Source organism: Apteryx mantelli, chromosome 4, assembly GCF_036417845.1.
Source record: "Apteryx mantelli isolate bAptMan1 chromosome 4, bAptMan1.hap1, whole genome shotgun sequence".
NCBI classification, from domain to species: domain Eukaryota; kingdom Metazoa; phylum Chordata; class Aves; order Apterygiformes; family Apterygidae; genus Apteryx; species Apteryx mantelli.
Window position 1 is genome coordinate 80,974,561 of NC_089981.1, and position 26,757 is coordinate 81,001,317.

General features: G+C 42.7%; 1 protein-coding gene across 1 annotated transcript in view; it reads right to left on the reverse strand.

Annotated features, from left to right (window-relative positions):
* JAG2 (jagged canonical Notch ligand 2) overlaps window positions 1–24,205 on the reverse strand; it is a 72,129-nt gene extending 47,924 nt beyond the window's left edge. Inside the window, exons 1-2 of the mRNA XM_067295690.1 lie at window positions 24,152–24,205; window positions 23,422–23,745 (exon numbers count right to left, since the gene is read on the reverse strand). Of these exons, the coding sequence (XP_067151791.1) occupies window positions 23,422–23,745; window positions 24,152–24,205 (378 nt within the window). The remainder of the gene's footprint in view (window positions 1–23,421; window positions 23,746–24,151) is intronic.
* Between the last annotated feature and the right edge of the window lie 2,552 nt (window positions 24,206–26,757).

Genomic DNA, 26,757 nt, shown 5'->3' on the forward strand with positions numbered 1-26,757 from the left:
GTGATGTTATTCAAGTTGTAATAAAACCGTATTGATAGTCAAATGCACATTTACTTGAAAAAAATGATTTCAGCTAGGACAGTTCTCACTTACATGACTTCCTGCTTTCTACTGAGAGTTACACAAGTCACCCTTTAAAGACCCTGAATGAACATAAGCATGTTCAGAATGCATCCAGAAAGTTAACTGACCCAAATGGCTATTCTATCTGTAGAGGAGACAGACCAAAAAGAATTACCAACCCAGCTTGTGTTCTCTTCCTCACTACCAGCTAGTCAGTAACTTTAAAGAGAATTCCTTTCTGCGGTAGGGCAAGGGATTGTCGTGTTACAATTATTACACCTCAAAACAGGAAGCAGCTCCCTATCTTCCAGTTCAAAAAGCTTTTGCTTCTCGAAGTAAGAAGTTTCATATTAGACCTGTTTTAAAATGAAATATAAGAATCAAAAGAACTAAAACAAGCTGAAAATGTTCAAAGACGCATCCACCTGAACATGTTTATGATATACTACACTGAGACCTTTACAGCTGTGACTCAACTATCAACATTTGTTAGTGGAAATTTCAATAACCATATAGTGATCCATACTGTAACTCTGCTTATCAGGCATGAGGGTAAGAGCTATAGGCTGAATAAGACCCAGGGATAAGTTTTTCAGAGTACTTTTAGTTTAAACAATGACATGCCATTTTATAAAAGTTCTACCTTGGTTTGCATTAGTGATATCTGTACTCTTCCGTAAGAATTTGAGCATGGACTGTCTAACAGAACTTCAGTTACCACCAGCTGCAAGAAATTCTTCCATAGCATAAGCTGCTTATACCAGACAATGCCTTTCTTTCCTAAATTGTGCTTCCAGAAAAGAATTACAGAACTTGTAGTAACGTTGCTCTTTCCAGAGTCCAAGCTCTATTTAGAGTTAGATTCTTTAAACTCATGTCATCCAGCAGGGTAAACTTGGCTCTTCAGAACATAATCAATAGGCATAGGTTAGCTTAAGAGATATTTAAGATGAAAAAAGTTTCCACAAAGGCTATTGATCTAGTCATATAAATGTTCGGGTTCTTGCATAAATTTGGCAAAGAGATCTAGCTTTCTAATAAGGATGCTAAAAATAATTCAAACTCATAAGTATTTTAGGTATAATATACACAAACCACCACCCCTGCTTCTTTTCCAACTTGCATACAGTTCGCATTAGAGACCAATACATGACTAGCACTTCACTTACTATAGTAGGACAAACATTTCAGTTGTTTTTTATATATTAAAAACAAAAGCTTTGCCAAGAAGTATTTATTGTTCATTTCAACCAGAACTAGCTGTTTGAAGACATTTTAAAAGTGGCCATGGATTTGGGGAGGGCAGAGAGGGGGAAGACACGCAACACTGAAAATAACTTGCTTCTATTGACTTTGATGTCGAGTAATTCTTTCTGGAAGATGAATCTAAACACAAGACAATATTTGCACTTATCAAACCAAAAATTGACAGAAGTTGTTAAGGTTACCAGCTGGAAAAGAAACTCCAGCACACTTCTACAAGAACACATAGCTTTAAGAACCACTTCACAGAGTTAACTAAACAGACTAAGCAGTTTGGAAAGATACAAATTAAGCCTATTAAACTATGCTGGTTATGCTGCTTCAGTTGTGTTATTCTCAGGATAGGTGTTCACAAAGGCAACTTCAAAGCATTATCGCATTGTTTACACTAAACAAAACACTCCTGTACTAATCCCAAAGACCTACTCTCTGGGGAGGGGGGAAAACACAATACCAAAGCAATATTACTGGATTGTCTTTTCATGAACTATTATCTTGATATTTGCAAATCAGCATTCAAAAACATGTTTTTGGAAGAGTTAGACACACATTATGTCAGGTTTTTCATCCCAAGAAAGATGACCACTTTGCTGACAGCACTTTCAGTAGGTTACAGAATTTGTATTCTCCAGCTCAAAGCTTAAAAAACTCCAAAACATTAAGACTGAGCTGAAAGCAACAGTTGACATGTCATTTCCTGCAATTTCCATAAAAAGCTATTGTATATTAAAATACTTGTGTTCTAACAGATGAGAAATTTTTAATCTGAAATTTTCCAAAAAGTGTTTTGACTGGAGTTTCAACAGATAGGCAAAAAACACACCCCGGAGGAAATCGGGAATTAACTATGAATTAGAAAAAAAGTGTAGCTCCTAAATAAATCCAGAGCCCACATTATCCTCCTGTTCCATGAACTATTACATAGTCACACCAGCATTCAGTAAACGCAAAGTCTCATCACCAGTCAGTACCATTTCCTTTAAAAGTTCAAGGATATACAACATTTGTATTTGAACATTTTAACTGTAAAAATAAGAGGTCAAATAATAACAGCATATCATTATTCTTACCCCAGAAGTTCAAAAAAAATTAGTAGACTAGTATTAAGCCATCAGTGTTTCTTGCACACCAAATCCCTCAAGTCTAGACCAGCATGGCCAACTTCCAAATTTGCTTTTTTAAGAACCTCCTAGACAAGTGAGGCAAATACAGCTCTAGGTCTTGTTTTATTCCTATGCACCCTGCTCACCATGCAAAAAGCTGACTTAAAGGCAACTTCCTTCCCCAGAAGCTCTACAACTATGAAAGCTCTTACATCTTCATTCTGAAGAAGCCAAAATTGCAAACAGAGTAAGGAAGAAGTGAAGAAAGATTCTGAAGAGATCCAAGGCTTAACTTCAAAATAAGTTTAAGAGCCAACAGATGGAACAACCCTGCAAGTTGATCTTTGAGAAGCAAACAAAGACATAGCAGAGACTTTCTCTAAAAGAATACATGTTCCTTACTCATACAAAACCTTGTTTCTTAGGTGCGTTGGGGGAGGGGGGGTGGCTTTTGAAACATCCTTGAAGTTTCAGCCACACTCTCAGGCAAGAACTGGTCTGCTCAAGACAAATGCCATTCCAACACACAAAGCTGTAAGAGCACCCACCCTCTAAACCTCCACTTTTCATTTCAGAAGTACCATTAGCATGATGAGTCCTAAACAAAAGCCTTCCCTTTGGAAACCAGAGCCAAACAATCATATTTTATTAAGTGTGTTGTGGAAGGCCAAGTTGAAGTACTGCAAACATCAGCAGCTGATAGCAGAAGCAGTTGAGCAAGTTTAAGTCTTGTAGGTAAGAGCAATTACTGTAGTTACACTCCTCTTGGCCAAGTCACAAAACCAGGATGATGTTCACAAAATTTGGGACTCACTGTTATTTGAGGGGAACTGTTTATGGATTAGTCCCACCTGACAGTCTTTAGGAAGTCTGCAATACCTTCTTGGGGGGAGCAGGGGTATTTTTTGCCACCACAAACAGCCAGCCTGACATCTCCACCTACAGGAGCTCTAACACCTCATTCCACTCCTCCCCCATACTAAGCAAGCAAAGTCAAAACTGGAGGGGTGGGTGGGGGTGGTGGGCAGGGAGAACAAGATGCCTGGACTGTTAAGATTCATTTCAGTGGACTAAATGAACAAAGGAAGACAACAGGTGAATATAAGTTACAGTCAGTCTTGGAGTTAATATATTGAATTTAGCATCCAGGTAGAGACTCAGTTAAAGAAAGAAATTACCCAGCTAATGGGTAGAAGAATCCTACCAATGACCAGATAACCAGCTGCACACATCCCAAAGATGAAATGACTTCAAGGAGGAACTCAGAAGGGTATTACATCTATTTGGCAGTGCCCAGTGCTTTGTAATAGGAACATAGCATACTTCTCTCTAAGGTGATCTAACTACTTAATTGTGACATGTTACCAGATGAAATATCAGGAGGAAGATCTTCAAGTGAAGATTTCAAGATACTCTGGTTCTGCTGGAGATGGTGAAGGAGGCAGAATGCAACAGGGATCTCTCTCTAGAAGGTGGTCTTGATACATCATGGGGCAGAAAACTTTTTAGTTGCAGAGTTCTAAAAGCATCTCAAGTCATATATTAGCTTCACCTAAGGCCTGTAGAAAAAGTGACCCATTTTCAGCTAGTTCACAAGAGGTCAAAATGCCATACATCTCTGATTAGAGTTCCCAGAAGGATAACACTAATGCAGTCACTCTAGATCATATACATGGCAAAGAGAAAGCTCTCTGTAAATGCATCTATATACGAGAAGCTAAACCATCAGAAGAAAAAAAAAAAAAGAAAATCCACATGCTTCTGGTAACTTAGGTCCCTAGATACAAACTCAAAGCAAATCTCAGCTAATTAAGACTTGTCATCTGTCACAAGGTTAAAAGCCATAGTATTTTTTCATAATACCTCAGTATTGGCCCTGAACTTTGACAGCACCTTCTGCCTGAAGGCTGCTGCAGACAGTAGCATACTTCTCTAGTAAAGAGGAAGCATGTGCCTTGCTAACAGTTTTCACAGTGCCAGAAGCCAGTCACTAGCTCCTTGTTTGGAAAAGTGGCAAGAGATGTGTTCACAGGACTTTTCTGAAGAAAAGCTGATCTGCTACTCTTTAGCTCACAATGCACTCTAAAGATTCTAAAAGAGGAGCCAGTCCCAATTTTAAAGCAGTGCCTTTCACAGTTACGTGCATAGCAGTAATGCTAGTCTTGTGGAACAGAACTAATTCTTGCCTCTGCTTTTTATAGCCACCTGATAAATACCAGATCTGTAGGAAATAGCACCACCCTATTCCATTCCCCTTCCCCCCTATTCCAGCATATACAAATCTCCTGTACTTGAAGAGACCAAGTTCAAACTCTGAAGTCCAAACTATCATCCATGGACACTTGAATTTGAACATCCATAGAAATGGCTTCCAAAGCATGTATTTTCCTTAGACTTACAGAACCATGCCAGAACCAGAAAAAAATGCATCAGTGTATACTTAGCTACTCAAGTATGATGGGCCCTGTGATAACTTGCCACTGTAGAGGTTTTCCAGCAAGAAATGAGAGAAGATATTTATGTTTAATACCAGTCTAAGCTATCATCTAACCACATTTATCTATTTTGTTGAAATACTTCAATTTTACTGCAGATTAAGGCAAATGCCTTCCACCCATAACACCTTTATGTACCTCCTGTGTACCACAATTCACAAAAGCGTTGGTTTGTAAAACCCCAATTAATGTATTAACAGTGACAAGGAAGAAAACCTTATTTTGCTAACTGGCTGAGCAAGCGTGATGCTCATTAAAAACATACAATATAACCTTAGGTGAATTAGTAGTGAAACTATAATGTCATTCTAGTGACTGACTTTCCAGGCAATCTTAAAAACAGTTCTCAGACCATCACATATACAGTTTATCTTCCCCACAATTTCTTTCCATGGTAACTTAAAAAAAAAAAGTACTCTAAACCAAAGTATCAAAATGAGTATTTTGAACCTTGTCATTTAAGCTTCCAACCTTGCTGAATGTAAACTTCCACAGAGCCTCATAATCACACCTGTGATTTGTTCTTCCTTCTGAGCAAGTTTTATGACTTATCAATACAAACATGTCTTGACTTGTCAATTCCATTAACAGTTGTTCATACAACCCACCAAAGCCAACCTGTTTCTAGATAAATGAGTTGTGTTCACAAGCTCAAAACAAATTTGTTGATCACATCATAGCAAGAGATCTGCTTCCCACTCTCATCCAAGTCATGACTGCTTAATACTCAGGAAGTAATTAGGAAATTTCACTTTGGCTAGAAGGGGAGGCTGAGAGAACAAAAGACATTCAGTATTATGCCATTAGATGATTCTGTAAACTCAAGGTGCAGGAAAACATCGCACAGTTCTAGTCCCCCCCACCCCCAAAGGAGGGGATATTACAAGTCTAAAAGGTTCAGAGAAAAGTAAGAAGAAGGAACAAAGAACAGAAAAGGTTTTCAGATGAGGAATGAAAGTGTAGGTCAGAACTCCTGAGCCTGGAAGAGAGAAAACAAGAGTATATAACAGAAGTCTACAAAGTCATAAGAGGTCCAGGTGATGGTTAGGAGCAGATGGTCCATTCTCCTGTCCTTAACAAAAAAAGGCATGACAAATTAAGCTAATAGGAACCAATGCTTAAACAAGAGAAGATGGCACTTCATGCAAAGCATGGCAAGATGCTACACAGGCTGCCTAAGGATGATGCAGTTGTGAAAACTTTGTGGGTTCAAGGGGAGACTAGCACAAATACTTGGAAGAGACCAGCCACATCTAGTTTAGGAAGTTCCCAATTTGAAAACAGAGCCTGGGAGAATTGCCCTGTCTTAATCTTCCATACCTGTTTCCTTCTGGATTTTAACCAGTAAGGATGTTCTTCTCAGGCAAAGTATTTCTCTTTTTTTGATGGCTGGCATTAAAACAGACTACTGAATAGAAATGTGTAGAATCCTGCAGGCCTGCCCAAGCCATTAGTATTTATCCTGTTGTAATTAGTCACAACCAAGGAATGTTTGAGGAAAAACAAAGGGAAAACAGGAGAAGCAGTTTTGAATTAGATTTATAACTACTACCTCAACACTCCTCTTTGAAAGCTGTGACATTTGAAAAAGTCATAAAATAAAAACTAAGCAAGATTACTCACTTCTGAGATATTAAAATGTCACATGAAACAATAATTAAAAAACTAATTGCAGACTCACCAAGACATGTATGCAACAGATGCAACAAAACTGAAATCTATCTACAAAATGCACTGCAATTTGGAAAAGGCCACAAAGGGGTCAGGATGACCTCCCAAAAAAATGATCTATTATCATTAACAAGGCAAACAGACATACCAAATCACACCTTAAAAAATGTTGTTAGTTGGGAGATCTTGCTGTTTGGAATAAATATTTTTCTTTTGAAAAATGTTGTCTTGAAAAAAGTTGGAAGAGGCTTCTTGAAAGAGTTGCGAAAAAGGCTTCTGAAAGTTCTTCTGGGGAAAAAGGACTTTTAAGCATGATTAAAGCCTAGGCTTGGTGATACAAAGCAGAATATACTGTTGTCCAAGGGAAGATAAAAGAAATACAAATACCACACAAACTTATAATTTATTAACCAGCAGAAGATTGAGAAGTGTCAGGTGAAATATTACACTGATTTTATAGCAACTTTTCACACAAAAAAATCTGTTTTAACTATGAAAAAACAATATTTGTCTCAAGGAAGATTAAACTGAGATTTACACAGAAAGGTAACTGAAGTATTCAGCCAATTCATCTTCAAAATTTCAGCTATTCAACTCAGGGTGGCGGAGGAGAATCATTACTGGCCTCTGCTGAACAGAGATGAAGGCTGGTGCCTTTTTAGTCACTTGCCCACTAAGAAAGTGATTCTACACTGTCTATATATTTTGCTCAGCTAAATACCACAGTTCCAGACAAACATGGTTTTTCATGCTAGCTAAAGAGCAAGAAATACCTCCCCTGTTAAAAAAAGGACCTCTTAGTCACTCAGGAACCAAACTCTAAGAAAAAACAAAACTGCTTTTAACACACCTGTATTCCAGATGCATGGGAGAATTATGAGGAAAAATACCAATGAAGAAGATTAGAGTAGCAAGATGGGCAAGTTAGCTGTGAAAGCACGAGCATCTGTGACAGTCTGCCAATACCAACTAATAATACAGAAGAATGGTAGTAATTTAATGCTGTAAGAAAATGAAAATAAGAACAGACTTACTACAGAAAATTTCCTAACTTGACTTAAATACCTCAAATGTGGCATTGTTATCCATAAATTCTATCTTCAAGTATTTTAAGGTATCCCTATCAAGATCCTTGACACACAAAGTACAGGAAAAACATCCAGTCTCTTCAGAGCAAGCCAGATTAATTGCCTAGATTTCTAACAGGTGCTCCTACATATTCTGCCTGGCTACCCTGAATACTCCTGATAAAGGGAAACAGTAGATAGATCTACATAGCCCTTTGGATCTGCTTCAAATAGCACCTGACAGAAGTTAAGCTTAGTCCAGGACTCAGACAACACCCAGCTTCAGAATTTGAGCCGACAGAGTTTTCAGTGACCTCAAACAAATACATTTTAGGTCCAAAAGGAAAAGAGGTGGGGAAGCAAGGATTAAAATATCGCAGGCCTTTTGGAGCCATACCTATAGAGGTAAGCCTATTTTAGATAGCCATGACTTTGTGATTTAAACTTTCACACAGTGTCCAGCAGGAAAAAAAAAAAAAAAACTGCTGGAAATTTTCTTCAGTACCCACAAAAGACCTTCCCCTTCTGCAAACAAATCATGGAAAAAGTCTTCCAGAAAGTCAGTATCATTGAGCAATGCAGTAGTACCATCTTTTCTTCCACAGAAAGAAAGCCTACCCTATCACAGACATTCCCATCTGCAGCAGAAAATATTTGATAGATTTTGCCTGTATCTTGAAGGTGATCCTTGGATCAAGTAGATGGGACTAGCATCCCACAAGAAGCTTTAGGCATGAGGAAGACAAGCCTCATGCAAAAGACAACTTCTCGCTACTGCCATCTCTTCCACAGATGCCAGAGCAGTGCAATGTTCTGTTCATACTTATAAAAACGTTGTTCTTCCACAGCTGTTTAAACAAAGACAACACCTACACAAAGTAAAATCCACCCTAAAATGGAGTCTTAGCAAACCATCATGCTCTTGCCTGGTTTTGTTTCAATAGCTGATAAGAATTAACCTGATGAGCACAGAATAGGAAGGAGCTAATGATAATAATTAATAATAATAAGCAATAAATATCTATGTTCAGATGAAACATTAGCCATCCTTACTGCCGTCACCCCTTCCCTGTGCTAGTTAATTTAGCTAACGCTATTTGTATGTTATATTAGACCTTTAGGCAGTCTGATTAAAAGTCAACCTGTTTTTAAATATTCCTTGATGAGTATTAACATATTTGTTCCAATGAGGTTTTCTGGGAAGAAAATTAGGATAAAATAGAATCAGAAAGCTTTCTTTCTTACTTTACCTTAGAAGAAATCAAATGGTAGAAATGCCAGCAGGCTACCAAAACAATTCAGTTTGATATGCTGTAGTGCAATCATACCAAAAAAAGTGACATCCTAATCGTTTACTTGAGGGTAGTCACAGAAGTGTACAATTTGCATTGCACCCATCTCTCACAAATGGGAAAATGTAGTGAAACCTCCCCGGATTTCATTTTTGTGACAGTTCTAGAGCAGAAGAGTGGGAAGAAAAATGAAACTAATCCTATGTAGATCAACCTTGTAAAAAATGCCAGAGGCTTCAGTAATACCTTTCCCTTCCATCTTATTTACGGAGAATGCTGATTTTAAATTGAGATTAGAAATTAATTGAAATTAAAGGAGAAATTAAATAAAAGAGGAAAAAGTAGGAATTACAGCAGATGTTTCTCTGCTAGTATCCAGTTACTTCAGTGGACAAGTGAGAAGCCTTTAAGCTGTCAGAAAATACTGTTTTAGAAGGAAAGTCACAGGAATAAGTTACAATAGACATATTTTGCCTGGTTGTCACATAAAAGGAAGTAACTAAGCTATTTGCATCTTAGATACTTTCATAGACACTTTCATGACTTCACAGTTATTAAGATATAGTCCTCTCCACCACAGCTGGAACAAGCACTGGGAGTTTCCAAGAATCCACTGAACTAATCCAATACCAAAGTACAGATTGAGACATTGATGAAATTAGAGAAAGGAGAAAAAGCCTTTTAGAAAAAGGCATGTCTAAATCCAGTACATTGCAGATGATTTGGTACCATGTTAAAGTCATCTTATTAGATTTAAGCCGAAGCTTTCAGCCTTGCTACCAGCCTTTAACTGTTTCAGACAAATTTGATATTAACCAAGTATCCAAGTCCTACTCCTTTCCTAAAGTTCTGGAAGGAGTCCAAGATAAATTAAGCCCATTATGTGTACTCTTTCTTGTTGCATTAATGAAAATGCAGCTAGATTGTCACTTTTGAAGTGCACGTAACAATCACGAAGACCCATTAATGGTTAGCGCAAGACTTGTTTTATGCTAATATTTAGAATTCAAAGATGAACTAGTAATTAATACTGTTCCTTCCCTCCTGCCTAAGCTCCATGTGGCACGGATATTAGTGTCCTCTGGGCACTTCAAGCCATGCATCATTATAATTTCAACTTGAAGTCAAGAGGGAATTAAACTAACTATGTAATAACATACTTTAATTATTGTTCTAAACAAAGAACACCTGCATGCATTCTCTTTTGTATTGGAAATATGCATACTAAGAAGGCATGCAAATATAGAAAAAAAATAGATATGCCCTCAAGTTCTATATATGCAAAGTTCCAAAGAACGAAGAGTAGTATTTTAATCTGAACCCTTTTAAATAGTGTCAGTTGTTGGTAGCACTGCTATCTATGGGGTAGCAGGAGAGGCAAATGCCCACATCATCAATTCAAGCTAAGGAGCCTGGATGTCTTGCCTGAGAGGCCAGGACAGATAAGGGCAGTTTTTCTAAATCCTCTCCAACTCTCCCAAGCAATCCTACTCAACTAAGTCCCAATAACTTTTGGGCTACTTGGGCAATATCAATCGCATTTGGAGGAGGACACGAGAGGCAAAGGCTTACTTATTCCACACTCCTGGCAGCAGCTGACTGGCCAGACAACATTCATATAGCTTCAAGTCAGCTACAAGACATATCACTTTTCTCCCATGGCACTCCCCTCGAGCAGCAGAGAGATTGTCATAGGCCTCTTCACTGCAGAGAACACAAATCTCTAAGGTTTTACGGTCCATGAGCTACAGAAGAGACTTAAGTCAACTCAAGCTTCATATTTGCAGGTAAGTCCAATCAAAAGACATGGACTTTCTCACAGCCAGCAATGAACATGTCATGAATCCAGAAAAAGGGACAATGCACCTATGCTGTCCTTCATTTAAGCCCCAAATTGAACACCAGCTCAGGTTTGATCTCTCTGCTTACTGAAGAGGCTGGCAGAGAAACAAAATGAAAGAAAAAGCCTTACTTCAGCTATATAAGTAGCTGCTCACTTTCCCTTGCAAGTTTCTCAGCTATATGAACCAGGACACAGCAGACAATTAAAGCTATATCCACCCCTCACTCTTCTCCATAAACTTACAGAAATAAGTTGAGGTGAAAAACAGGAGGAACACAAGGAACTTGAAAAAAGGACTGAGTCAGCCACTCCACACACAAACATGTACTCTCCCGACCTACTTTTTTCCCACAACAGAACTCTTGCATCTCCACATATATTTAACAAAGTTTAAAAGCATGTTGCTGAAAAAAAATGCTTGGTTCATATTCCAGCAGCAAGACCGAATTTTCTGAACAGTACTCTGTGGCTACAGTAAGTCTTTGTCACATGTTTTTTGCACCCAGCACTGTGCTGTATTTAATTAGTAGTAAAAACTTACTGCTCAGAGCAGCCAATAAACAGAGCATATCACAGTAAACAGAGTATATCACAGTATACAAAGTATACAGTTCCCGAGATACCTATCTGAACACTGGGCAACTAGCATGAGTCAATCAGTCCCACTGTAATAATTAAGGCAGCATCTATAAATGAACTTGATATCAAATCCTATGTTTCAGATTTAAGTAAACTGGAGCGGATTTGGTACAGCTTTATGTAATTATAAGTCAGACAAAAACATGAATTGACATGCATTTGGAAGAAAAACTTTCCAACAGGCATAGCAAAGTACACCTTGAAGAAAATATGAAAGTTGGGCACTTGTGCTGCAAATTTACTTTAAGCAAGTGAATTAAGAGTGCTTCTCTATTTTTTTTGTCCCCTCCCCCCAAATATGAATCTGGAAATTACAGAACGTATAGATTAGCTCAGCAACTCCTCAAGTTCATTTCAATGTTGACCCCTAGTTACTTTAAGTGTGCCAATGTTACTGCTTTTCTTGTAAGGATGAGTATCCATGGAGAACAGAACGAAGCCATGTAAAGACAACTTGAACAACTTTTCATAAAAACAATTTAAAACCTAACTTTGCTAGTCCAAAGCTGGATTCATAACTCAAGAATAGCCCAGGTACAAGTGGGTATTTTTCAGTCTGTTGTGTTTTTTTTTTTTTTTTTGGGGGGGGGGGGGAAGAGAAGAGGGCACACACTTTTTTTGTTGGTAGTATTTCATTTGTCACTGACTCCTTAGCTGTCCAATCTTCTCCAGGTTCCTTTACAAGCTGAAGTGCAGACTACCAAATCTTTTGAAGATCCAACCTAAGGGCTTAGGGACAAACAAGTTCTCACTGACAGCAAGCTGTCACAAGTCAGATGATCTTTTCCTGCCAGCTAAAACTAATTTGATTTATCCTGCATTTGCTGTGATCTAGATGTGAACCGTTAGCGCAGATCAGCTGATCTGCAATAGCTTGTTCTCCTAAGCCCTATGACAATTATGTTCTGACAGTGTAGTTAAGTCAGTGACACTAAGTGTTAGAAAAAAAGGGATCTGAATTTTGGAAATTAGTCTCTCTTGAGAACTGCTACCAACGACATTTGAGCAATCACTTCACAGTAAAAGATAAAAGGTAAAGAGACTACACAATTTGTCTACAAGCAACAAACCACACAACCCAGAAGTTCTCAAAGCTGAATGGCAAACATCAAAAGGCAATATAGGAGCACAAAGTATTTAACAACTAGTGTATTAAATGTGTATACAAGTCCAAAACACTTAAGTTTCTCTACTTCCTTCCTTTCCCCATCTTCTAACAGAAGAAAGCAGTGGTCTGTGTAGATCAACCAGGGAAACAAAATTTAGTTCTACAAAGTTCTCTAACAACCAAATACAACACTACCACACTTTGGGCCTGTATATAAGCAATGGTTTAAACAACAATTTATAACCAGAGAAGGTGCTGTCATTGGGAGATGCTGAAAAACAATCATCAAGGGATGGCAGATGGCTATATTTGCTCTTAACAGTTTAAGTAAACACTGTCCGACTTCTAGACTTCACTGATTACATACAGCTACTCACAGTAAAAACTCCCTGTCTTGATATGAAGCAAATCATGTTATTATAAAAGAAGCTAGGACTACCAAGCACAACAATAAACCTTTCTGCACATTGTGCAAGCTGAAGGAACTATCACCAAAATCTATTAAGCAGCAGCAAAGGTTACCAGACCAGAAGTATTAAAATCTTCTTCAACCAATAGGAAAACTAGCAAAAATTGCACACCTCTCAAAGGTTCTATTTCGGTCTCTATTAGATTAGATCAATCATTGAGCTATTTCTGTATCTCTGAACTCGCTGCTTAAAGCACATCAGTTGAACCTTGGAAGTATGAAGCTCCCTCATTAGAAATTAAGTTCTCCAGCTGGAATCCTGAACCTTTTCTCTAATGTTAAGAAAAAATGTAGACTGTTTTAAGGTAGAAGTTTCAACTTTATACTACTATAAACAGAATTATACACATTTATTGACAAAAAACTGAAAAAAACCATTTGACATTTTAGGTAACAGCTCATAGGACATTTCACTACAATTTGCATATACAGATTTGTTTTAGGAGAAAGGAAAGCTAGTTCCACCAGAAACTGACATTTTCTACCAATTGCATAAGTTTGCATCAATATTAATATTACCCACTCACCGAAAATAGGGAAATGTAAAATTTATTCAAATCAAGTATTAGATGCTTAAAGTTATTTTAGCAGGCATGTTCAGAGTCCTAGAAAGCCAAGAAAAAGCTAAAGGACTAGAGGACTATCTGGAGGTAGAAGAGACATTGCAAGAAAAATTTAAGTGTAATATTAATCAAATGGTAATACACTGAACAAAATATACCAGAATACATCCTGCTGGAAACAAGATATACATAATCAGGACTTTAAAGCTTGAAGCAGGATGTAAACAGATTGCAGTTTATGTACTAATGCTCCAATCTTATCTCAGATTTAAAAAAAAAAAAACTTCAGAGAATGAGCACCTGTGCATCTGTCCAAGGGGCATATAATTGGTTACTCAAGGACTATTAGGCTGTTTCTTAGCAACCTCTGCAAGCTCTAATCAAGTAAGACTAAGATTGTCATTTAGCCTTGAAATGCCATGCCCCTTCCATCTAATACAGCATTCTAACCACTATTAAGGAACAAACAGTAATTTCAAGCACAGATAAAATCCATGCTTACTGTGTTTCAGCTGAGAGGTCCTCCTAATGCTTAGCTACCAGAAGACATCTTCATGAAAAATATGCTTTTTAAACTTCATTTGATCACTGTTTCAGACACTGACTAATGATATACACCGTTTTTCTCCCTTCTATACAAAATAAAGGCAAATTACAATGCTAAAAAGCTGACCTCAGGAATCAAGTTGACTAAATGAGCACAAGCTATACCCAACTTCTAAAAAACACCAATGTTTCATAATGGTAAAACATCCTCTGAATGTAATTATAAGAAAAATGGCTGAATACCAAAAGCAACAGTAAAGACATTTCACATAAACAGCAAGCATTTATCTCAATGCTAGATGGGATTTAAGTCTTGGGAGAAGCTGAAATGCATCTACTAATGTTGAACACAGGGGATTTCTATTATTGAATGTCATTATGAGCAAAACTCTGGTCACCAGATCCAATTTAAAAAAAAAATGCCAAAAGAATCTGGGTAATTAAAAAGGAAACTTAACTTTCAGTTCTAGTCCAGCCTCATTGCTGTTCCGTAACATCACTGGATATACAGTCTCTACCTAAGACTGCTACAGAACAAAGTTTCGTATACAGCATTTTTCTTCATATAGTAAGTGAAGTCTACTGATTAAAGCAGGGACAGCCGCTCTCTGACACAAGACTACATGCAGGACAGTCATCACACAACCTGGAGTCACACATGCTCTTCCAGCAGCAGTCTCCCTCCCTGCAGGTCTCTCTGGGCATACAGCAAGGGATGACAGCAGCTCTGAGAGGGTTCCACCACCCCACTGGGGGTAGAAGCTCAGAAGGAGTCAGACCACAGCTGGTCCCACTCACCCATACTGGTTCATTCCCCAACCTGGGGGGCTGGGGCAAGGGGGCTCATATTACATGCCAGTCTCCATTCTACTTGCATGACAGTCCCAGCACAAAAGCTAAACATGCAGTTCAAAAGCCACCAACTGGATATGGCAGACAGCACTGCCACTGGTCACTGCTGGCCAAAGACCAACCAAATTTAGACACCCACTAACCGGGAGCCAGAGCAGTTTTCTGGCAAGAGGCCCAACAAAGGCATATCAGAAGAGGAAGAGGAAGGTAGGATTACTGCCAAGAAACAATAGCAATCATCTTTTGGATAAGTATTTGGCTAAGCACTAAGGAGGCAGAAGCAATGTCCATATACCCTCATTCTTCACTCCTTGAAGTAGCTTTTCCTCTCAAATCACCACTCATTCTTCCAGATCAGAGAATTATTAGCAACTAGAAGTGGAGCGGACCAAAGGAAAGTAAACTGGTGCACTTGCAGGAAAGTGACCCTCCCTTTTTAGTCTCCTCAGTAGGCTAACTGAAAAGCAAGCAATGCAAATAGGACCCATGTAGAGTTGACACAAAACATTGGCTTTGTTTTCAGAAAAGAAGGGAGGGAAGCTTTTAGAGCTTCTGCAGATGGCTGGGTATATGATGTGATCATGGTTGCTTTATGAACATAAGAATGCAGTAGTTTCTCAAGTATGTTCATAACATACATTTCAGAGTCCAAACCCACACAAAAACACCACTTAAGGGGAAACAAGTAAAGGAATCAGACTACACAAAAAGGGTAAGTTTCTCTTGCATCACCTACACATGGTGAATCTGCACTGTTGCTCAACAGAGGGGGACATACAGCCATTATCTCACAGGGGTAGCATTGAGAGAGAACCACTCATTTAACAGGTCAAAAATCATCATTTACCTCGCAGGACTCCTGCCCTAAGTACAATCCACTTCACCGAAGAAAGAAAGATTTTGTGACAACTCAATCATGACAAAAAAAATTAAGAGGTGCACTAAACTTTTTCAAGTGTTCTTTACATCCAAAAAATGCAGTAGTTTCGCATCACATATGGTTTCACAAAAACTTAATTTTTTGCAGTTTTTGTTTCACAGACAGTGAATTCTAACAGTAACTCAAAGTGAGATGGGCTAGCACAAGGAACACAAGCAGTAGTATGAAACCCAGAAGACAGCTTTTATAACATAAGGCTTTTCAATACCTAAATGGGATATATTTCATTCTGGTTTTGATATTCTTGATTTTCACAGGATCTCTCCGAAAGCCTACACTACAACAGGAACATGCCTCCAAGGAACTGGGCCAACTGTTGCAAGTCTGATATAAACGCAACCAGTTACAGTTTTAGCCCAACCAAATTAAAGATAAACCTGATCGAGATTAAAGCCACAAGTACTCATGCCTAGACCAGATCTTTTATATGCAGGCTATTTTCTTGGAAAAGCAGTATTTGGAATGTTTTCAAACAGCCCAAAGAGTGCTACAGTAAATGGGAACTTACACTGTTTCTACCTCACCCTCTTTTCCAACTCACAGCCTTTCATATAAAGGTAAGCCTGACTATTTTAATACCTGTTGCATTTTCAATCAAAGATTTAATGCCTGTACGAGCTGTGTGGCTAAGAATGCAGCACCTCACTGACAGGCTGCCTGGAGTACCTTCTGGAATAAAGATGAGAAAGCTTACAAAAGGTGTATAACCATATCCTTCTCAGTGTCTGGGAGGGAAGGCTATTTGTCTGCAAGTTTGAGTTCAGCCTCAGTATTTCTAATAAAAAAGCAAGGGTTTATTTAAGGAAGCTTTCAAGGAGTATAAATAGAAGGGTTCTTTACTTTCTGACCATATATATATATGACATTCAAAACCCCACAGAACTTGAAGGCATGAAAGCTTAAATAATTAGCAGAATATTGTCCTCTGAAGCATATTTATTTCAAAAAGACATAAGAAGTTCCAGATTCAGTGACATGAATGTATGAAAGATTAAGAGTGCAAAGAACATTTCTGCTTAAAATTAGAAGACAGTTTTTGTACAGTTACATGAAACTTAAGTCTTTAGGCTTTCTATTCCGGGCAAGCCGCAAATAGTTGTTGGCACATACAGCACGCCAATAATAAATCCCTTTTTCAAAGAGTGGTTCTGAAGTGCTCACCATTAAGGCCTTGATTCTTTTTTAGAGGTGACACCTGCAGCTGCTATTGAAGTCAAGCAGAGTTGTCACTATCCAGCACTGCTGAAGTCAGTCCCTAAAACATCACCTGATTATCTTTGCTTAAAAAAGGAGCAAAACAAAACCTGCAAGCTACTCTTTGCATCTGTGTAACCTGAAACTAAAGGGAATATTGCGTATATAATAAAACATCCCGCAAAATCATACACATTTCTAATCAAAAAATGAGTTTGAAGGCAAATACAGTACACAGCAGGTGAAAGCATACAATTCTCTGGACTGCTTCTCAAAAATTGAGGAAGGAGTCATGTTTTCTGATCCACAGTATGTCTGTCCCTGAATCATAACAGGCAAGGGAAGGCTTTGTTGCAGGATTACTGCAGGTGTTTTGTTAAAATAAGAAACAATTTGCTATGACAGTTACCACATCAGTCCTAGACTCTACTGACAAGCCAATCTGGCAGAGTCAGTAAGAAAAAAGTAAGATGGGGGGGGGGGGGTGTTAAAGTATTAAAAAGGAAGCTTTGTGCTATCAACACAGACTTCCATTTGGGAAGAGTTCGGCTGCTGGCTAACTAGATATTAAACATTTAAGTAGTTCATCAATATACAGTTATCAGCTATATTATTTTTCCACACTGACTTCCCTTTCTAATGAGGGGTTATAATGCACTTATTTCACACATCACTATACCAGATGAATTTTACATTTTGGCGTGAGATGATGTTCTCGCTTCTTATTCCCTGCCTTCAGGTCTTCCTTTGGATCATGTGTCTGCATGCACTTTTAAAGGGAGTTTCAATGGAGCAAAGAATGAGTCAGAGGTAAAGCTCACTGTTCATCACTTAAAAGATACTCCATTTGTGAAATTCCGATCTTTTGAAAAAGAAAGGTATATACAACATTTATTGGATACAGCTGTATCCAATAAAAGTACTGCTTTGAGTGCTATGTGGTCTAACTTGCCCAGTTTAAGGGCAACTGTCATGATGGATCATCATTCAAAGTGACAGATGGCATATTTACTCTATCAGGTTGCATGGAGGAATCTAATCCATGATGTTTTCATTACAAAGCATCAAGATCCTGATCAGAGAGTAGTAATGTTTTTGTGTCAAGACAGGGGGGAGACCAACTGTGGATCTTCCAACCAAACAGGAGACAACACTTTCCACAAACTGTCTAGCTCCCTAAAGAAACCAAGGATCCCAAATAACATTCTTCAATGCTAAATGCCTTCCAGGACCTAACTTTGCCTTGGTAACACATACAGTTCTTTCAGTTAGAAGGATCAGAGTTAGATGGAGAGGATTATATTGAAATAGGCAACATCTAAAAATCCCAAACAAAACACCCCACCTATTACTTAATAAAAGCTATAAGGTCAAGTATTGCTGCCTAGGCTTTGGCAGGGGGAAGAGTTGTTTGCTTTCTAAGAAATTCAACATTTACTGCTGCAGCCAAGTCATCCTTTCAACAGCTTTATGTATTTGATAGTTCATACTCTGGTTTATCTTTTAGATCAAGATTGAATATTTCCAGGCATCTGGATGAGACGCACATGTGAATGGCACATGAATGAAATCCACTGAGCCTGGATATTAAATTCATATACATTCACACATTTTTAACTACCTGAAAGTTGACAGCACTTCAGAAATTTAGAGATACATGCTATACTCACACTCTAAAAAGGAAAAACTTGAGATCAGTGCTTACAAAAGCAATAAATGAGTTGCATTCTGGTGGGGATGGGATCCTTTACTGCAACAACTTGTGAGGTCTGCCTGCACCCCTAGTACCCCTTCTTAGGTAGGTACACAGAGTCCTAAATAAACACCAGATGATCAGCAAGGAGAAAGTGAAGTGAAATCACTGGAGTTCAACTACTTATCTCCAAAGCCCAGCACCCTCAGCTTCATCTGCAGAGTTCAGCGTATATTGTACTAACACACTCCACATTGTCCGTCACACTAGAATCTCAAAAACAAAGGGGAGATGGTTGAGGCGAGATAATCATGCATACTGTAATAAATGATTTCAACATCCACAACTAGTCAGAACAATTCCTTTATATGACTAATTAACTGAAGTAATGGATGCCATACTAGTATTTACAGTGCGGGAAAAGCTGTGAATTCCCCGAGGGAAAGAACAGGGTGTAGGGAAAAAAACACACACACACATGCATACACACGATAACTCCATTTCATGCCATCTTGCAAAGTAGTATGAAAAATGGTTCCACACAATACATCCAACAGAATGCATTTATCTTTAAAACACTGTCTTCAGAAGCAGCCTTCAAAGTAATCACTTTTTTACTAAACCAGAATCTAAAATACTGCTAATAACCTAACTGCTATTGATAAATGCTGCTGTGTGAAGTATTCCTAACTTGGTCAGGAGTAGGCACTTGAAGCTTTAGCGTCTGAATAAAAAGCTTATGGTCAGAAAAAATGCTCAAGACTTACAAACCTAAATTGTATGAATGACCAGAATTCATCCTTCAAAGATATTGCCATTCTTCTACTTTTTTGTTTTGAAGTTGCATAAACTTTAATTGCAACATTTGCTTGTTAACAATCTCTTAAACTAGTGCTAGGTTTTGCAATTTTTACAGCAGGAGGCAAAGGAAAAATTTGAGGTAGGTGGGTGAAGAAGACAGCTGTATTGTTCTAGCTGTTCCTCAACTTCTCCCCCTGCCAGATTTCTGTGGCTGATTTATCCCAAGGTAGTAATTTTAAGAACTTTTTGGCAATATCCCAACCTCCTCTTGCATATTGGAAATCAGACTAATGATATTAAAAAAACAAAACAGGAAATAGGAATAAGCTGTATAACTGACACTCCAGATTAAACTACAGAAGTCACTGAAGTCAGGTACTGTAGCTTTATAGAACAGATGCTTGTCTTACTTTCAGAGTATCTATCATGTAAAATTAAAAAGACAACTGAGTACATAACTTACTGTGCTTTCAGTAAGTGTTTTAAAGCATTATAAAAAAAATCGAGGCAAATAAACACCTTTTGAAGTAATGCTTGCATTACAGCTATTGTCAGCTTAGGACACTGCAATAACAAAAGAATATAAAGAAAATCTTAAGTGGTTTATACATTACAATAAGTTAGTCTCCTTAAGTTAAGGAGTCAATGTTCAGATAAGGTTCAGGAAGAAGTCCATGTATGCCAATGATGGCTTTCATTAAGGTTGGATTTTCAGCATTGAGAAATTCAAATTTAAATCTGCTGCAGTTCTCTGCTCACTGTCAGCATCAAGGCAAATTTGTTTCATGAGTAAAGGACACACTTTGACTCTTTCTTTTCATCTCTTCCAGCACATTCAATAAGCAATGTTAATCTCACTACTGTTTTATAGATTTAAAAAAAAAAAAAAGCCTTATGAAAAGACTATGTCTGTATTGTTGCTTCTTGCTTACAAATTTGGGTAGAGTGATCTATTTGAGAATAACTTTAAAATTGCCTCAAGAAGTTGAAAGTTGACCCTGAAACACAATCCACGAAAAAGCAAGCTATGTTAAACTAGCATTACAGTTAAGCCTCTACTTGCATAGTTCGTGTGTCTTACATGCAGTTGTGGCAATAATGCCGTGTTCCCCATCAATACACTGAACATCCAGAGTTCAAGATGAAGCTACAACATACAAGAGGGACTTCTTTCCATGAGTTCATCTGCAGACTGCAATACATGGACTGTTTTTAAAGTCACAGTACAACTGCACTATAATTTATTTTTAGAATCAAGGGTGGGCAGGGATAGTATTCAGTAAACCTTCCAAAAAATCAACCAGCCACCCACTAAACTGCAGTTGCACTGTTTAAATAAATTACAGGTTGCTTTGCAACAGTTGCAAAAAAACAGTGAAAAGACAGACACCAAAGACTTAAACTATCCTTTAAAATGCTGGGGACAACGATACAAGGAACAGCAGCAGACACAGTATTGTATGCTAGAGACACTGTGGTAATTTACCTGCAAAAGGTAGGTCAAACAGGCCTTTCTTAGGACTTGATGAGCACAGAACAACAATATCCGGCAGCTGCAAGGCAGGAATGTGCTTATTCCAACACAGAAAACTAAACGCGGCTGCTCTTAAGGACCTGCATTGTAAGGATTATCAAACTCTCCTCTTGCTTCAAGTAACAATACTAGAAACTGGCAAAGTAAAAGTGTGACTTAAGTTACCTCTACTTCCTCATGCAGATAAGGTATAAAGTTTGAAATGCTAATGTTACCGAAATCTCTTGCTTAAAAAGAGAAGTTTATGATTTCACCAAGCCTATACTACACAGTCAACAAAGGGGAGAAAGAACCGTAATTTTCCCTTTGATCTTTTAACTTAAGAGCAGAGTTCTAAACACCATGTTTTTACGGTATTGACTATACCTGTTAACAGGAACCTTTGCAAGTTCAACAGGCCACAGGACAAACAAAGGCAATCAAATATGCTCCAACTTGGCAGTCAGATGCAAGCAGAAATTTATCTTTTATACAAATTTATTAACCATCTAACTAACAAAAATACCTTCAAATGATAGGTCAGTTCTTAATTTGAGGTGCATGAACATCAGTATGGAGGGTCTCTGGCAGCGCAGGAAGTTTGTTTTATGAGAGGGGTTTCCTTTAAGCGTGAAATACAAGTGAAAAGTGTTGTTCCTTAGCCATCCCCAGCAGCGATTTTCAAAATAACAAAGATCCTGCAAGCTATGTATTTTATTTTGAGACATAGGTGAGGACCAACTCATTTGTTCCTCGTGAGGTGCCAAACGTGATCCCCTGGTAGCAGGGAGCTCCAGTACTCTGCTCCCTCCTTAACTAGGGCATTGCACCATCCTCATTCCTCAGCGCCTCCGAACTTGCCAGTTTCCACCCCGTGGCCCACTTGGAAGGGCTGATAGCAACAGCTGTTAAACTGCCTGCAGGCTCCTACCTGCCTGCGGCAGGGCAGGAAACCTGGCCTTGCCTCCTGCCCGCCACTCCCTAGCTCACCCCGGGACGGCCTCCCGTCTCCGCAGGACACCCCCAAAGCAGCGGCAAACGTCCCCGCCCTCCGGAAAGGTTTACGAAGCTCTGTCCGCACTCCCTTTGGATCTGCCCGCTCAGTTAGAGAGCGCGCAGGGAGACAGAAGCTGAGCTTACGGCTGCAGGGTTGCAGAACCCCCAAAATCCTGGGGCGGGAGGGAGGGGAGAGCGCGGCGGAGGCAGGATGAGTATCGCAGACGCACAGGCAGAGAGCTCCTGCCACTCTCCCTCTCCCCCCGCCCCGCGCACAGCCCTAGATCAGGTTTCTGCCAGGATCAGAGCAGGGCTTTGGACACTTTCTTCCTCCCCTCCTTATATGCGCGCGATTGGGGACGGGGGGGGGGGGGGGGAGGAAGGCAGCTTCCAGCCTCCCTCTAAGGAGTCGAGGGCAGGAGAAAGCCTCTCTTAGCGCACGCAGGTGCGGGCGCTCCGTTTGGGTTGGGGGGGAGGAAGGAGGGAGGCAGGCCCCCACCTGGAGGCTGGCACAGCCCCCGCCCGAGCCCACACGCCTGGCGGCGGCGGCAGCAGCGGCTCCCGCCCCTCCCACCCCCGCTCCAACGGTCGCCGCGGGCGCGCGCGCGCCGCGCCACACCGCGCCGGGCGGCCCCGCCCGCGCCCCGCGAGGCGGGCGGCAGCTCGCGCCCTTCGCGAGCCGCGGCACGCGCCCCGCGCCCCACCTGCAGCGCGCGCCGCCCCGCGCCGCGGCGCCCCCTGCCGGGACGGCCACGCCGGGCACCGCGCCTCCGGCCCCGCTTCCTTTGGGCATCGCCGCTTTTTCATTTTCATCTATTTTTTGCACAGCCCCCTCTTGCCCGCACCTGGAGCCTTATGAGCGAACCTGTCACGCAGCCTCCTCCCCAGCTGCGGTCTCTCCCCCTCCGCTGCTCCCGCAAGCGCCGACACGCCCCGAGCCCCCTTCCCAGCGGGATTAGTGCCGCCTCCCCGGCCAGGCGGCGCGGCTCTGCCCTGCCTCCGCACCGGCTCCTGCTCGCCAGACCCCGCGAGCGCCCGGCGCCCGCAGGCTGCAACCTGTTGCAAGGCGACCTCGCCGTCCGCGCCCCGTTTGCAAGACGCGAGCTCGGGGGGGGGGGGGGGGGGGCGGCGGCGGCCCCGGCGGACGGGGCGGGCAGCGCTCCGCTCCGCTCCCGGCCGGCCGTGCCCCGCCGCCGCGGGAGCCCCGCCGGGCAGGGCAGCCGGAGCGCTGCTCGCTTTCTATGCGGGCAAGGGCGGGAGGGAGAGGGGAGGCACTGCAAAACGAACAAAATAATAATAATTCAACCTACCGGCCATGCAAACTGAAAAGGTATAACAATCCTGCCCGTCTCGGGGGTTTTGCCTTGATGGGAATATTTGTTGCTGTTCAAATAAAAGATATTTCCACCAAGAACGGGGGTAGATCCGAATCCGTAGTTGCAGGGTCCAATCGGAGTGATCTTGGCCTGATATTCCTTTAGGCAGACTTTCACGTAAGTATCGCACTCGTCCCGGGTACAGTCCAGGTTCTGGGGGCTTTTCATGCCATCACAACATTCCCCATTGAACAATTCTCCGTTTACATTCCTCACCGAGTTAAGCTGCAGCTCGAAATAGCCCGTGGATTGGGACACCTAAAAATAAAAATCAAAGGGGAGACAACCTCATTACTACAGCGTCTCGGGAAAGCGCACGGCGGCTCGCAACCCCTCGGCCGCGGCAGCGGTCCGGCAGGGCGGCTCGCCACGGGAAGCACGCGGGGGGGGTTTTGCCGTGGGAACTTCAACCCGCTACGAATTTAATCGCGCCAGTCGCATAAAGGTGAGTGGCAAAAAAAAATTATTATAATAATAATTAAAAAAAAATACGCGTTGGAGGGATTCTCGGGGGAAAAGGGGAAAAAAAAAAAAAAAAAAAAGCAAGGTGCCCACAAGGGCTCCGCTGGCAGCGGGCGACCGCGCGGCAGCCCCCGCCGAGGGGGCAGCGCCCAAGCCCGCTCGCGGCGGCCCCGCGCCCGCGCCGCTCCGCGCCCGCCCCTACCTGCACGCAGGCGGCCAGCAGCAGCGCCAGGCTGAGCGCGGCGGCGCCCCGCATGCCTGCGGCTCCGCGCGGCCGCCTCACAGGAGCCCGCCGAGCCCTCCGGCCACGGACCGGCGGCCGCTCGCGGCATGGGCGGCGGGGGAGCCGCCCGCAGCGCGCCGGGGGGCGCAGGGCATGGGCTGCCGGCGCGGCCGCCCGGAGCGCTCCGCCGCTGCCCTGCCTGCCGCCGGCTCCGCTCGCCCTCTGCGCGCCGCGGCTCCGCGGACACCCAACAAGTAGGTGCCGGAGTGACAGCTTCATTACCCATTAGTCACCGCCGCCGCCGCCTTCATATTAATGAGGGGGGCGGCCCGGCCCCGCGGCCGGCGGGTGGGGCCGCCCGCCGCTCCCGCTCCGGCTCTTAAAGGGCGGCGGCGGCGGCGGCGGCGCCTCCCCGGGCCGCCGCGAGCGGGGCGCGCGCGGAGCGGGGGGGGGGGGGGCGCGCACCCGCAGCCGCGCAAGAGTGCGCGGGGAGCGTGCACCCGCGGCCGTGGAGGAGCTCGTGGGGTGAGATCCTCCACGGCCGTGGGTGCTCCCGTGCGGTGGCAGCACCCGCAGCTGCAGAGGAGCGCGTGGGGTGGGAGCACCCGCGGCTGTGCGGCAGTGCACGGGGAGCGTGCACCCACAGCCGTGGAGGAAGCACGTGGGGTCGGAGCACCCACAGCTGCAGAGGAGCACTTGGGGTGGGAGCACTCGCAGCTGTGAGGGAGCACGTGGGGTGGAAGCACCCACACCTGTGCAGCAGCACACAGCATGCACCCACAGCTGTGGAGTGGGAGCACCCATAGCCTTGGAGCAGCACAGGAGGAGCATGTAGTCACAGCCATGGAGGAGCGGGTGGGGTGGGAGCACCCACTAGCAGTGCGGCAGCACACGGGAAACATGCACCCACGGCCCTGGAGGAAGCAGGTGGGGTGGGAGCACCCACAGCCATGGAGGGACGCACAGGGTGTGTGCACTCACAGCAGTGGAGGAGTGCACGGATTGGGAGCACTCACTCCATGTAGGCGCACACTCACAGACATGTGGGAGCGCACATGGTCCTGGCACCCACAGCCATGCAGGACACAGCATGGGGGCATCTACAGCTATGCAGGAGTGTGTGTGGTGCATGCATACACAGCTGTGGAGGAGCACATGGGTTAGGAGCACCCACAGCCATGTAGGAGCACAGAGGGTGCATGCACACACAGCTGTGGAGAAATGCATGGTGTGGGAGCACTCACAACCATGCAGGCATGCACTCAGCCGTGTAGCAGCATGGTGCATGCACCCACAGCAACAGAGGTGCATGCGGGGCAGGAGAACCCACAACCATGTACATATGCACCCGCAGGAGCGCATGAGATGGGTGTACCCACTGCTATGGAGGAGCATGCACGGTGCATGCCGTGGAGGAGCGCACAGGGTGCATGCACCCACACTTACGTAGCAGTGCCCAGGGTGCGTGCACGCACAGCCACGGAGTACACGCAGGATCGCTTATAGAGCGTTCTCAGTTACATTTGCAATACACAGAGCAGATGGCCAAGTGGTAGGATCATGTCCTCCTCCAGTGGTGGTTCAAGCAACTATGAGAGTAACGGAGCAGAGATTTTTCCCTTAGTTTAAGCACCCTGTGATTTTGATCCTTGCTGACAACTATGAAAGCTATACATCTAGACAACTGCATGCTATGGATACGCTATCAAAGCCCAGATCAGTGCTTAGGACCTAAGTTTTTCTTCTCTTTCTCTCCCCCCTCCCACCCCTTCCCCCATTTTAACTCTTTAGTACTGCTCATCCAGCGGAGTGGACAATTGGAGAACAAACAGCTCGGAAATCAAAGGGCTGTCATGTTCTCCTGCGCCGAAAAACCTTTCAGCGAGCCTCCCCCTTGCCTTTCAGCGCCCGGCTGCCTCCCGTCCCTCCAGCAGCCAGCCGGCACGCTGCTCCTCTGCTATTCATGGCCAGCGTGCAGCTGCAGCTACTCTCCTAGGCTGACACAGCAGCAGCTGCTATATATGTGCCAGCTGGCTAGCTGCGCTCCGAAATCCTCTTGTCTGCCCTGCTCCCCTTGCTGTTGCTTTCCTGCTTCCCCACCTACAGACCTGCTTCTCCCTTTCCACCCACGTTTCCCACTTGCCGCAATCTGCTCCAGTTTCCTATCTCCTGACTGTCCCGAGCCTACCCCTTTGGCGTCCTTATTCGCCTCGCTTGCTCTTTAGGAAGCATCCTCTACTTTCCCTGCTATCCCTCCTCAGCTCAGACAGGAGCTCTCTGAAGTGGAGCCATGAATATTGCTTTTAACTGTGTCCTCCCTTTGAAACATGTGCCTCCCAACTGCATTCAAGCATTTTTTTTGGTCGAGATAACCTGTGGTATAACAGCCTTTAGAAAAAGGCAGAGGGCAGGCGGGGGGGGGCTGAAGGAGAGCCAGTAGGTTGGTCTGATGTGATATTTTAAAGTTGCTACATTTTGCTAATCAGTCTCTACTAGGCCCATACGCTTACCCAGCTGCACCTCTTTCTGGCTTCCAAATGGACAGTCAAATGCTATTTAGTTTTTAATTACTTTTTTTTGGTGGC